This window comes from Hippocampus guttulatus, chromosome 16 (assembly GCF_054856545.1).
Source record: "Hippocampus guttulatus isolate MCC_2025c chromosome 16, RoL_Hgut_1.0, whole genome shotgun sequence".
Lineage (NCBI taxonomy): Eukaryota > Metazoa > Chordata > Actinopteri > Syngnathiformes > Syngnathidae > Hippocampus > Hippocampus guttulatus.
The window spans coordinates 13,667,595-13,682,326 of NC_141276.1; the positions used below are offsets into that span (position 1 = coordinate 13,667,595).

The 14,732-nt window shown below is 46.7% G+C and overlaps 1 protein-coding gene across 2 annotated transcripts in view; it reads right to left on the reverse strand.

The window, feature by feature from the left end:
* The window catches only part of septin12 (septin 12), a 120,175-nt gene extending 105,588 nt beyond the window's left edge, over window positions 1-14,587 (reverse strand). For both annotated transcript variants that reach the window (XM_086132353.1, XM_086132354.1), the window contains exon 1: window positions 14,361-14,587. In XM_086132353.1, coding sequence (XP_085988479.1) covers window positions 14,361-14,415 — 55 coding nt within the window. In that variant the 5' untranslated portion in view covers window positions 14,416-14,587. The remainder of the gene's footprint in view (window positions 1-14,360) is intronic.
* Between the last annotated feature and the right edge of the window lie 145 nt (window positions 14,588-14,732).

Below are 14,732 nucleotides of genomic sequence, written 5' to 3' on the forward strand. Positions count from 1 at the left end.
GGACATGTACCAGAGTCGTATCCCACATAAGGAAAACCTGTTATGAAGGAAAGATCGAACAACACAAATATAATTCCTTACTAGAGAATACTTACTGTAATCCACTGCTTACCCCACATCCCACGTGCAGTGGACACATGGCAAAACACCCCATCAACTTCAGGGAACTTTATGGGCCTTGGTTTCTTAAGTTTGTCACACGACGCTCATTCGTGTTTGCCAATTTGGCCAAGCTGGGTGTGCCAGTACACCAAAGGGAGTGTCATTGGAAGAGTGACAATTTGGTGATCAGAAAGTTGATCTGAATTTAGGCTAATACAGACAAGGTTTAGTGACGGTGAAGCGCTGACAGTCATCTGGTCTAATTCAATGTATTTAATTGATAAATTTGTGAAATGTGGCCACCAAACCCTCTGAATCATTGTAGAATTAAATTAATCTAACACATTATTAGTACTATTATTGTTGGTATCATTATTATGATTGTAATATGTTTTTGTTCATCCAACTGGGCGTTTGAAGCTCTGGGGGAGGATACGAATGATCGGGAAATGGTTTGGTGGTGTGCCCAATTCACAGCGCAGATGTGGCTCAGCCTTGTCAAAACATTCTAGCGTGCTGCATTTAAAGAGGAAGTGAAGTCAGGTGTGATCACCACCACAGTGGTGCAGCCATCCCTCTCTCACATCTGCCAGCCTGCGCCCATCTGCGGATTTACTAGCACAAGGGATAAAAATTGGGATTATTAAGTAGCAAAATATAGAGAAAATGGCATCAACCATCTCTTGCAGCGTTTGGCCACGAGCTTTACCGTCTTCTTTTGTGCTCATATTCTCCGGTTCGTGTGTAGGTCTTTTTTTATATACGCCTGGCTTCCACTTTCAAGGTATGATGATTTTCTCATAATGACTTCCGACACACCCACCGCGCATGAGCGCCGTCTGGATGCGCAACAACTTTTGAGGGTGGCAGTAATTTCCAAAGTGTCTAGTTTTCCTTCGACATGTCAATAGCAAAGAGAGAATATGTCTCACTTTAAACATGAAATTCACTTAATGTAAAAAAGAATTAATAGGAGCTATTTATGAGTGAGAAAACGATATGTCTGAGTGAAGATACTGTTTTTCCTGTTTCCATTTATTTTTAAGTGATACTGCAATTGACCTGTGTATGTATTGTCCTAACTTTCTTACCAAAGTATTTTCTAACATGGTTACTGTGAAGACGTGCCTTTTTTGGTGCAGAACAATTTCCAACGGTGAAAAGATTCTAATTTGGTGAGTATTATTTTGAACCATGAATATGTTTTAAGTTAATTGACACCTTAATTGCCTTGTTGTTGTTGGTTTTTTTTTTGGTTTGTTTTTTAACATACCAGACTATTTTCTACCGCTTATCTGGAGATGACAGCTTAAGCAGGAAAGCCCACACTTCCCCCCTCCAGCCATATCTTCCAACTCTTCCGGAGTAATTCCAAGGTGTTCCTAGGCCAGCCAGGAGACATAGTCTCTCCAGCGTGTCCTGGGTCATCCCTGGGTCCTCCTGCTGGTGGGACATGCCCGAAGCACTGCACCAGGGAGGTGTCCAGGAGGCATCCTAATCAGATGCCCGAGCCACCTCATCTGGCTCCTCTCAATGTGGAGAACTAGTGGCTCGACCCTGAGTTCCTCCCGGATAATTACGTTTCTCCCACTATCTCTAAGGGAGAGCCCGGAACCCTGCGAAAGAAGCCCATTTCGGCCGCTTCTATCCAGGAACTTGTGCTTTTGGTCACAACGCACAGCTCGTGACCTTATATGAGCGTAGGAACGGAGACCGACCGGTGAATTGAGAGCTTTGCCTCTCGGCTCAGCTCCTTCTTCACTACGACAGATCAATACAGAGTCTGCATCATAGAAGATGCTGTACTGATCTGCTTGTCGATCTCATGCTCCATTCTACCTTCACTCGTGAACAAGACCCCAAGATACATAAACTCCTCCACTTCGGCAGGATCTCATCCCCGAGAGGGCACTCCACCGTTTTCCGACTGAGGACTATGTTCTCAGATTTGGAAGTGTTGATTTTCATCCCAACCACTTCACACTCAGCTGTGAACTGCTCCAGTGAGAGTTGAAGACCATGGTTTGAATAAGCCATCAGGACCACATCATCTGCAAAAAGCAAAGATTCAATACTGAGGCCACCAAAACGGACCCTCTCACTGCCTTGACTGCGCATAGAAATTCTGTCCATAAAAGTTATGTACAGAATAGGTGACAAAGAGCAGCCTTGGCGGAGTCCAACCCTCACTGAAAACTAATCTGACATCTGTGGTACAGGGACCGTATCAGGGGGCTTGATACGTGGTATCGCCGACACCCCCCCCCCCCCCCCACACACACACAGAAATGCCTTCTCCAAGTCCACAAAGCACACGTACACTGGTTGGGCGAACTCCCAGGCCCTTTCAGGACTCTGCTGACTGTGTAGAGCTGGTCCGTTGTTCCACGGCCGGGACGAAAATCACATTGCTCTTCCTGAATCCGAGATCCGACCTCCCAACGGACCCTCCTCTCCAGCTCCCTGAATAGACCTTCCCAGAGAGGCTGATTCCTTTTTAAATGGAATACTCCCTCCAGTCCCCCTCCTTGAAAAGAGAGACCACCACCCTGGTCTGCCAATCCAGAGGCACTTTCCCAGATGTCCCCTCCATGAGCCATCACTCCTCCATGAGCCGTGCCAATCCCTCCATGAGCCGTCACCTCACCGTGGTGGAGGGGTTTACGTGTCCCTGTGATCCTAAGAACTAAGTCTGGGGCTTTTGGCCCTTGGCAGGGTCACCCATGGCAAACAGGTCCTCGGTGAGGGACCAGACAAAGCACAGCTTAAAATACATGATGAAAAAAATAGATGGGCCTTTTTTTTCCTTGCCTGAACGTGGGTTACCAGGGCCCCCCTCTGGAGCCGGGCCTGCACCCATGGGGCCCAGCTGGGCTCGGCCCGAAAAGGCAACGTGGGGCCAAAGGGGTTGGGTAACCTGTGAGCTGGGCGGCAGCAAAAGGCAGGGACCTTGTGAGGCAGGGACTGTGTGAGGCAGAGAAGTTCCAACTAGGTATAGTCGGGCTCACCTCCACGCACAGCTGAGGCTCTGGTACCAGTCCTCTTGAGAGGCGTTGGACACTCTTCCATTGTTTTTGTTTTGTATAATTCTTATTGAGACAACCATATGGTTTGAATTCTGTCATGATAGCTTTTTCTTGGACTAGAATCAGTGTGAAGCAGGTTCTGCATGCAGCAGCCAATAGCGATCCAGACTCACCTTTCAATGACACTCGTCACAGCTATGCTCCCAGGAGCCAAGAAGGAGCAAATATGTCTCTGCGCATTAGCGTCTTGCACAGAAATGTCCTGCGAGATATTCTAAGCTTGATTTAATACAACCAGTGGAACCAAAACGCCTTTGGATGCATTTTTGCTTGGGGCCCCAACAGACCCTCGAATCACCTCTGCCCAGCAATCATGTTTGCGTATTGCGCCACATGTGGGCAGGTCACCGAAATGGATTCGCAACTGACATGAATCAAATAAAAACAAGTGATTCAAAATGTAAGTGACTCAAAATTGAACTCAACCATTGCATCATTTTGAAGATTGTGTAATTGTTTTCTGAAGTCAGTAATGTGGCGGAAACACATAAAGGCCATTGGCCAGTCGGTGGGCCGATATGAGCCAGGTATCTCTCAGCATGAGTCCCCTGGCCGCCACCACCAGAGCGCAGGAGCAGTTAACTGAATCAAAACTAGCAAAATGACGTTTCACCTTCATGGGCACTTGAATTACAACAGCCTCTCAAGTGCAGAGAAGAAAAGGCACATCTTTGGAAGAATGCATGCTTGGCTATTTGACAGGGAATTCCCACATTTCAAGTGTGTAAATGGCAAAAAAGTGCGCAACTGACAGAATTAACGGGATGGGGAAATAGGTGCACACAGAGGAGTACGCAGCCTCACGCCATTCTAACTTTCACACGGGAGAATATGCTTCTTGGTCCTCAAGGGGACTTCAAGTATAGAGTGCTCTTGTAATGTCCAGTTATGAAATGGTGTCAAATTACAAAATTATCCAAGCCTCCTTTAGTTTTCACCATGCTTTCAGAGAGCATCTACGATTCATTGGATTGAATCCTGTGAAGGTGATGAGCTACCTTTCAACCAACATTCCACAGCCGGCACACTAGCCCAGCATCGTTGTCCCACTGTTACCATATCTTATTTAAAAAAAAAAAAGGTTGGCTCTGATGGCAAAGCACATTGCTAAGTTTGAAGAGACTCTTTACATGGGATGGAATTTCTGACTTGTTTGCACCGAATTTACAAGGTGGGACACCACAGTGTTTTAATTGGAGTGCATTGTCAACATTGATTGACCGTATTTTCCGCACTAAAAGACGCACTGGATTATGAGGCGCACCTTCAATAAATGGCTATTTTGTAAATTCATACATTGGACGCTTCCCATTATAAGGCGCAATCTACAATGCCTCCACTAGATGGCGCGCCGCTCCTTTCAACTCGAGAGGTGTCCGTTCAACTTCAGAGGCGTTCATGACCACCTCTGAAAAAGGTAAATTAACTATTACTGTACTTGAATGAAACTACGAAAATTGAAAATAATGCATCAAAACAGAAAATCAAGCAAGGAAATCACAAAATAAATTCTATATCCCCCCTACAGAAATTCAATGTATTACCGTAATGACCATACAAAAGACGCACCAGTTTTTAAGGCCCTCGGTGAGCTTTTAAGAAAATAGAAGACTTTTTGGTGTGCCCTATAGTGCGAAAAATACGGTAATGTAATGTAATGTAACGGTAATTTCTTGGCCACTTGACTTTTTAAGATTGACAATGGTCTGCGGTGTCCAAAAGCCTTTTACACTTGTGAAAAACAGGCTACTGTGGTAGTCTATGGCTCAAGGCTACACTAATTTGTTTAGAAGCACAGATCAACACCTGTCTTAACAGAGGAATGTGAAAAGAGGGTGAAGAATGAAAGGAGAGAGGGGAGCTTTTGTTGCACTAGTCCTGCGGGGCCTCAGGACAAGATGGATCACCCTGATGAGGAACGGAGTGTGTTGCTTCTGACATCTGCCCTCCTCATGATGCAAATGTCTCCAGATACGGAAGATATTCTCTTTTTTATGTGCTCTTTGAATACAAGTTGTTAACCCTCAATCTTTAGACAGACTTAACCAAGATCAGCCACTCATGCACTACGATAGAAAGCAATCACTTGAGATAACAGTAATAGCTTCTATTGAATGTAAAAGATCACAACCAAAACAACGATGTCAGATGACAACACTGTAGCAGCGTTTGTATTTACACACATCAAAATGTTAGCCTGCATAGACGCCTAATCCAATAAGGGTTTTGGGTTCGGACTTAGGACAACCTATTGAAAACTACTGGCCTGGCATGCACATTGCATGCTACAGGTTCATGTGAATGGAACTTGTTTTGACAATGTCGTCATCCGTAAACATCCATTCATGTCCTATAGCACTGTTGTTATGCGCGTCTTTGTGCTGCATTGGTCAGCAAACACAATTGACAATGTTTTTCGGCCTCATATTTGGCGTGTCTCAAATATTAATAATTAGTTAAAAATGGATAAACAGTGATCCCTCGCTACATCGTGGTTCATTTATCGCGGCTTCAGTGCATCGCATTTTTTTCCAAAGTACTGTATTCATAAAGGCGGCCCGGTGGTCCAGTGGTTAGCACGTCGACCTCACAGTGCAGAGGTACCGGATTCAATTACAGCTGCGACCTCCCTGTGTGAAGTTTACATGTTCTCCCGGGCCTGCGTGGGTTTTCTCTGGGTACTCCGGTTTCCTCCCACATTCCAAAAATATGCATGGCAGGTTGATTGAATACTCTAAATTGTCCTTAGGTGTGGGTGTGAGCGTGGATGGTTGTTCGTCTCTGTGTGCCCTGCACCCTTGTGAGGAGGAAGCGGATCAGAAAATGGATGGATCCATTCATTAAAAAAAAAAAGTAAATGCCGAATGAGTCAGAGGTTTTGTACATGCATGTACTGTACTGAATATGCAATGGGTACTCATTCAAGGTTCGTGCGCGACGTCAACCAATGACAGCACGAGCAGATTTATCCCGTGAGCTGATTGGCCCCATCCAGCACCTTCCCTTTTGTCTTGCCAGGCTGTTAACTGTCTGCCATACTGTCTCATATAGTGTTGTGTTTGCTATGTGCATGGTGGAGAGAGAGAGAGAGAGAGAGAGAGAGAGAGAGAGAGAGAGAGTCCCACAGCAGCAGCACTTCACCCTTCATTTCCTCCTCCGAAATACAGATTAATTGTCATCATAGACCAGTGTTTCTCAAATAGTGGGGCGCGAGGCTCCGTCAAGGGGTGCGCGTTTGACCTCGGGGAACATGCTTTTTTATTTTTTTTTACTGTCCTAAAATAACATGCAGTTGCACCTCCACTACGTTAGGGGGCAATGGCACTCTCAGTGGCAGAGTCTGCGCAGGGAGCATTCTCAGGGAGGAAATATGACGAGGCGTATGTAGCGCTTGGCTTCAATGTGACTGCGGTGGCAGACGAGGAAAGATCGATGTGCTTACTGTGTCTAAAAATTTTGGTCGCGGACAGCATGAAGCCAAATAAATTAAGGCGTCACTTAAAGACATTACACCCCAATCACACTGATAAGCTGCTTGAGTTTTTTTCAGCGAAAACGTGCCGAATATTGCCAACAGTCATGCCGCTTTGTGACTACTACTTCAGTAAACTAAAATACACGTCCCGGCTACACATTGAGCAGGAGCAGAGAGTTGCTGTGTCCTGCTTCAAACCTTGCTTCGAAAAGCTGTGCATTGCAAAACATGCTCATTGTAGCCATTAATCCAGACATCATCTTTGATTAAAAAAAAAAAAAAAGAAGCACAAATTCTTTTATATATTTTTGTTTTGCTGGTTAAAGTTTTTTTTTTAATATTGTGCTCCTGAGATAATGTTGGTGATTAGTTTGAATGCATTATTATTGATTGTATGTACTTTGTCAAGCTATTCTTTGTTGTAAGTTGGTCTATATTTCTTTCTTTTTTTATTCTCTTATACGTTAATAAGGATACAGTGTTATGCAAAGATGTACTTATAACAATTTTATCGACAAATGATACTATTAATAGTCGTGTGGGGGGGGGGGCGTGAGATGTTTTCCTCTTCCTTGGGGGGGGCATGACAGAAAATAATTGAGAACCATTGTCATAGACACATCGGCTGTGCGAGGAGGCCAGGAGCTATCTAGAGGCTAACGACGGCTTCACCGTCAGAGCGCAAATCAGAACGGTCTCCGATTGACCTAAAGCCTGTACAAGTCAAGTGAGAGCAGCCTTCTCCGCCACCAACATAAGTCTCTTCGCCTCTCTCAGAAGGCAATGCTGATGAATGTTAATTAATGTTTAAGGCAGGGGTGCCCAAACTTTTTTGTCCCAAGGGCTACTTTTCAAGGAGTCAACCTCTGGAGATCTACCAGTGTCAACATCTGACCCCCCCCCCCCCCCCCCCACCCACCCACCACACACACACACACACACACACACATTAACACGCTCAAAGTCCCAGGGCCAAGATATTTGGCTTTCCTACATAGAACCAAATATGAACCAAACAGAAAAAAACCCAGCTACGAAACAGGTAGATCTCTGTTTGAAAAAAGGAAATCACTTCCTACCTCAGTGGGCTGGCTTTGATCCCAATGTCATTTTGCAAACTCAGAATCTCATCCTCAAGAGTGGGGCTTTCAAAGTCGAAAAGTGATTTGACTTTGGCGGCAATGTCACCAACGTCAATATTTGCACCAAATGGATAACACACATAGTTGACTATAGGCTCGATGGATGCAAAGTCAGTAAAACACCTCTCAAACTCTGATGAGATGCTCTGAACATGCTCCTCATAACGTGCACTGTTAAGATGTGTCACACCTTTCCCTTGAGGTTGTAGTTCTGCTTGCATGTGAGGGAAGTTGCACAGGTTACCAAGCTGCAGCCGGTTGGACATCAGTTTTAGCTTGCTTTTAAATGTGCTCACTGAACTCATCATGTTGACTATATCTGTACCCTTACCCTGCAGCTCTAAATTCAATTCATTGAGCTGCCATGGCCAGTGAGATCAGTGAGGAAAGATACATCTAAAAGCCACTGTTTTGTCCCGCTAACAAATCCCATGAAAGCATTAAAAATATCCTCACCCTAGTAACGGGATTGATGATCGGCTGACGTAGTACGTTCTGTGTATTTAAGATAAGATAAGAGAACCTTTATTAGTCTCGCAATGGAGAAATTCCTGCCGTTGTTTGAATGGCATTGCCACTACCGAGGCATTTTCAACACCTGTCGTGTGAAAGCCCGGGAGACGCACTGAAGCAGCCAAAGAACCGCTGTAATCACTAGCTGCTCGCAACTGTTAACAGTGGTCAACTTCCAGCAGCATTTCCAACTCATCGGTCAGGAAAGTAGCTATTGGCTGTCCTAAACGTCGCTCAATGATGTCATCAGTGCGTGTGATTTACTTGTAATTTTTAATTGTTGGATTTTTTTTTTTTTAATTTCAGACAAAGAAAAGTTTTACATTTACATCCAGCCCAGATTGTAAACCTGGTGCGATCAGCCAGCAGCGGCTTCTTTTGGGGGTGGGGCCACAACAGCTCCTCTCATTGAAAACAACGTGCTTTCACCACACAGACTCCAAAAGTCTCCAATAACACCAGAAAAAGTCGCTAGATTGTTACTAGTCACTTTTTTGAAAAAAGAGTCACTCAAGAGGATCTCTAATGTTCATTGTTAATGCATAGTTTTCAAACATTTACCCTTGAAACATTATACTTTTGAGTTTTTGAATTCTTGATTATGACTATCAGTCAAAATGGGTTCCCATGATGAACGTTTACGAAACTCAAAATTAGTTACCGTGGTTTCCCATTGGGTAATCCAGCGGAACCAAAAAACGGTTACCGTGAATTTCCGAAATCCTCAGGCCTGCTACTGAATTTTTTTTAATTTTTGCAGCATTTGTTTATAATTGTATATATATGTTGTTGTTTGTGTTATTATCATATGCAATTGAATATGTAGACCATTTCAGAATTCGAAATTTGGGACTCCTTAAATGCATAATGGGACTCATTCAATTCAATTCAATACTGGTACTTTTCTGATCAGCGAGTCCCTGGGTCTTGCTGCGGGTAAACAGGTAGTTATCAGTGATAATTTTACAATGTACACACAGAGACAAATATGGTAGAAGTCCCTCTTACCCAATGGGATGCCAGAATGATGCTCAGTCAGAGTCAATAGCAGAGCAGCTCTATGTTGCGTTCAGGAAACTCGGAGCTGTAAGTAGCGGGCCATCTTGTATATTTCCCTTTGGTATTTTGACATTTATTTTGTAACAAGAGCCAATATTTTCCTTTTTGAGAGGTTTCATAACTTGAAAATGTTGTACGAAGAGACATTCTTTTCCTTTTTGAGAGGTTTCATAATTTGAAAATATTGTATGAAGAGACATTCGTAAGTAGAGGTACCACTGCACACTTACACAAAAATTCCTGGTGGGGGATGGAGGAGTGTATTTTACAGTTTTTTACTGATCATGGCCGGTTCTGGATCCTATTAACCGTGATAAGTGAGGGATCACTTTATGTGTATCCGAATTTATGTGTTGGTGTTGTTTATGACAAGTTGGATTAATAACAAGTAACAAGTTAACTAACTACCGTCCGTCACCTTACCGTGGTGGAGGGGTTTGTGTGTCCCAATGATCCTAGGAGCGAAGTTGTCTGGGGCTTTATGCCCCTGGCAGGGTCACCCATGGCAAACAGGTCCTAGGTGAGGGACCAGACAAAGCACAGCTCACAAGCCCCTTGTGATAAATAAAATAAATGGCACTCAGTTTCCCTTGCCTGGACGCGGGTCACCGGGGCCCCCCTCTGGAGCCAGGCCTGGAGGTGGGGCTCGTTGGCGAGCGCCTGGTGGCTGGGCCTACACCCATGGGGCCCGGCCGGGCCCAGCCCGAAGAGGCAACGTGGGTCCCCCTTCTCATGGTCTCACCACCCGTGGGAGGGGTCAAAGGGGTCGGGTGTAATGCGAGCTGGGCGGCAGCCAAAGGCGGGGACCCTGGCGGTCCGATCCTCGGCTGCAGAAGCTAGCTCTTGGGACATGGAATGTCACCTCTCTGGCAGGGAAGGAGCCCGAGCTGGTGTGTGAGGCAGAGAAGTTCCGACTGGATATAGTCAGACTTACCTCCACACACAGCCTGGGTTCTGGTACTCATTCTCTCGAGAGGGGTTGGACTCTCTTCCACTCTGGAGTTGCTCACGGTGAGAGGCACAGAGCAGGTGTGGGCATGCTCACTGACCCCCGGCTCAGTGCCTGTACATTGGGGTTCACACCGGTAGACGAGAGGGTTGCCTCCCTCCGCCTTCGGGTGGGGGGACTGGTCCTGACTGTTGTTTGTGCATATGCACCAAACAGCAGCTCACCATACCCACCCTTTTTGGAGTCCTTGGAGGGTGTGCTGGAGAGTACTCCTGCTGGGGACTCCCTTGTTCTACTGGGGGACTTAAATGCTCACGTGGGCAATGACAGTGAGATCTGGAAGGGCGTGATTGGGAGGAACGGCCCGGCCCCCCCGATCAGAACTCGAGTGGTGTTTTGTTATTGGACTTCTGTGCTCGTCACGGATTGTCCATAACAAACACCTTGTTCAAACATAAGGGTGTCCATATGTGCACTTGGCACCAGGACACCCTAGGCCGTAGTTCGATGATCGACTTTGTTGTTGTATCATCGGATTTGTGGCCGCATGTTTTGGACACTCGGGTGAAGAGAGGGGCGGAGCTGTCAACTGATCACCACCTGGTGGTGAGTAGGCTCCGATGGTGGGGGAAGATGCCGGTCCGTCCTGGCAGACCCAAACGTATTGTGAGGGTTTGTTGAGAGCGTCTGGCGGAATCCCCTGTCAGAAGGAGTTTCAACTCCCACCTCCGACAGAGCTTTTCCCATGTTCCGGGGGAGGTGGGGGACATTGAGTCCGAGTGGACCATGTTCCGTGCCTCTATTGTTGAGGCGGCCAGTCTGAGTTGTGGCCGTCGGTGGTTGGTGCCTGTCGTGGCGGCAACCCCCGTACTCGCTGGTGAACACCAGCAGTAAGGGATGCGTTCAAGCTGAAGAAGGAGTCCTATCGAGCCTTTATGGCCTGTGGGACCCCAGAGGCAGCTGGTATCGACTGGCCAAGCGGAACGCAGCTTCGGTGGTTGCCGAGGCAAAAATGCGAGCGTGGGAAGAGTTCGGTGAGGCCATGGAAGCCGACTTCCGGACGGCTTCGAGGAAATTCTGGTCCACCATCCGACGTCTCAGGAGGGGGAAGCAGTGCACCACTAACACTGTGTACAGTGGGGATGGGGTGCTGCTGACTTCAACTCGGGACGTTGTGAACCGGTGGGCAGAGTACTTCGAAGACCTCCTCAACTCCACCAACATGTCTTCCTTGGAGGAAGCAGAGTCTGAGGACCCTGAGGTGGGCTCTCCTATCTCTGTGGTTGAAGTCACCGATGTGGTTAAAAAGCTCCTCGATGGCAAGGCCCCAGGGGTGGATGAGATCCGCCCGGAGCTCCTCAAGGCTCTGGATGTTGTGGGGCTGTCCTGGTTGACACGCCTCTGCAACATCGCGTGGTCAACGGGGAGAGTGCCTCTGGATTGGCAGACCGGGGTGGTAGTCCCTCTTTTTAAAAAGGGGGACCGGAGGGTGTGTTCCAACTACAGAGGGATCACACTCCTCAGCCTCCCTGGTAAGGTCTATTCAGGGGTGCTGGAGAGGAGGGTCCGTCAGGAAGTCGAGCCTCAGATTGAGGAGGAGCAGTGTGGTTTTCGTCCCGGCCGTGGAACAGTGGACCAGCTCTACACCCTTGACAGGGTCCTCGAGGGTATGTGGGAATTCACCCAACCAGTCTCCATGTGTTTTGTGGACTTGGAGAAGGCGTTTGACCGTGTCCCTCGGGGAGTTCTGTGGGGGGTGCTTCGTGGGTATGTGGTACCGAACCCCCTGATACGGGCTGTTCGGTCACTATACCACCGATGTCAGAGTTTGGTTCGCATTGCCGGCAGTAAGTCGGAATCGTTTCCAGTGAGGGTAGCCCTTTGTCGCCGATTCTGTTCATAACCTTTATGGACAGAATTTCTAGGTGCAGCCGAAGCGTTGAGGGGGTCCGTTTTGGTGGCCTCAGTCTTGCATCCCTGCTTTTTGCAGATGATGTGGTACTGTTGGCTCCTTCAAGCAGGGCTCTCCAACTCTCACTGGAGCGTTTCACAGCCGAGTGTGAAGCGGTTGGGACGAAAATCAGCACCTCCAAATCTGAAACCATGGTCCTCAGTCGGAAAAGGATGGAGTGCCCCCTCTGGGTTGGGGGGGAGATCTTTCCCCAAGTGGAGGAGTTTAAGTATCTTGGGGTCTTGTTCACGAGTGAGGGCAGGAGGGAACGAGAGATCGACAGGCGGATCGGTTCAGCGTCTGCTGTGATGCGGACGTTGTATCGGTCTGTCGTGGTGAAGAAGGAGCTGAGCCAAAGGGTGAAGCTCTCAATTTACCGGTCGATCTACGTTCCAACCCTCATCTATGGTCACGAGCTATGGGTTGTAACCGAAAGAACGAAATCCCGGATACAAGCGGCCGAAATGAGTTTTCTCCGCAGGGTGTCCGGGCTCTCCCTTAGAGATAAGGTGAGAAGCTCGGTCGTCTGGGAGGGGCTCAGAGTCGAGCCGCTTCTCCTCCACATCGAGAGGAGCCAGATGAGGTGGCTTGGGCATCTGATTCGGATGCCTTGAACGCCTCCCTGGTGAGGTGTTCCGGGCATGTCCCACCGGGAGGAGACCCCGAGGAAGACCCAGGACACGCTGGAGAGACTATGTCACCCAGCTGGCCTGGGAACGCCTTGGGATCCCCCGGGGAGAGCTGGAAGAAGTAGCTAGGGAGAGGGAAGTCTGGGCTTCCCTGCTAAAGCTGTTGCCCCCGCGACCCGGCCCCGGATAAGCGGTAGAAGATGGATGGATGGATGGATTAATAACTACAAAGAACAGAAAATCCACTTGACTTTATTTTATCAGTGGAATCTCGGAAAATGTAAAGTGCTTCATAAATACACCGATAACAGATAAAATGAAACGAAACGTGGAAAACTGTGTGTCAGGCAAGCCTCTATGAGCTGGGATTTTGCAGAGTGCCAAGTAGGAGAGAAGGAACACACTCAAACCAACGGCCCATTCAGAAAGCCAAATTTCCTTCTGCTAAAGAGCTGTCTGTGATTGTCTCCTCATGGGATGCATTTGTTCTCTTTCACACACAGCGATCCTTTGAAGATGGTTTTGTTTGTTGATCGCTTACCTGCCCCGAGTGTTTTACATTTGACTCAAATCATCACAAAGTCAATCAGAGACAAACTACTTCAAGGACTCAGTCAATTGTAATTTCTAAGCAACGGGGATGTTTTGGGAAATGCTGCTCTTCAAAGGATTTCTTCAGTTTATATGGCACACGTGTCAAAGTGAAAGCCAGGGGGCCAGATCCTTCCCGCCATATCACATCTAAATTATTTGCGTCTTGTCTCCTTCATGTTTGTTGCTAAAAGAAACTGAACCACAGTTGTAAATTTTCTTCACTTTAAATCACATAGAGATCATGTAAACGTTTTTTTGTTACCAAAAAACTTTTTAAATACTGGATTATTTTCCTTGACTCAGATTTCAAAAGTACTTTTCCATCACTTGCTGAGTACAAAGATAACATTGTGAGGCTATAATATGGGTTGTCCAAAAAAATGACATCATTTCGATACATTCACATGGTTTCATAGTCATAACAATCATCTGGGGCAAACCCTCACTACAATGTGTCAGATTGAAGTTAGAGACCATTACATTTTGGGAGTGACCTGTTGACTGTCGTGTTTTGGTCCAGGCTGAACAAAATTCATATAGCCTACAAATACATTTAACAGTATTATTTTCTTTATTATTACATATTATGTATTGTTATTGATTCATCACATTTGTCACTGTACACATTTAAAGAGAGAGACAGAGAGAGAGAGAAAACAAAGGAAGTATTCTCCCGAAGCATTTCATACTTTAATCTTTCGATGTTAATTGATTTTAAAACGTCATGCCACTGAGTGGACACAAGAGTCTCTTTGCACTGAACGAGTAAGGAGCTCAAGGGTGCAATTACACGTTTGCTTTTTTATTGCAGCAACAATACGAGCGGCAGTAAAGCAATTCAATATTACAACTTCACATACCTTCAAAATCTGATAAGATCCCTTCGAGGTGGTCATTCACGGAGAGTGCCGACATCCTGTCTGAAGGAAAGACTCCTTATGTCACTCCAAGTCTGATGAATGAAGTTGTTGTTTTCTGTCCGCCAAAATGAATTCCTCATACAATGAAAATTCGAACCGAAGAGGAGCTGTTCGCGCTCAGATGGTTAATTCATTAATATGCGCTTCTACCACCGTCCCGTCTGCGTTGTGGCCACTCACTGGTGTCCGAGTGGGCTCCGCGAGCACTCAGTCACAGTGGCCCGCCCATCTTGAAACCCAACCTCCTACATCCAGCCCCCGACCCCCGGCCCGGCAAGACCCGTGGGGGACATGTAGATGGAAGGGATGGAC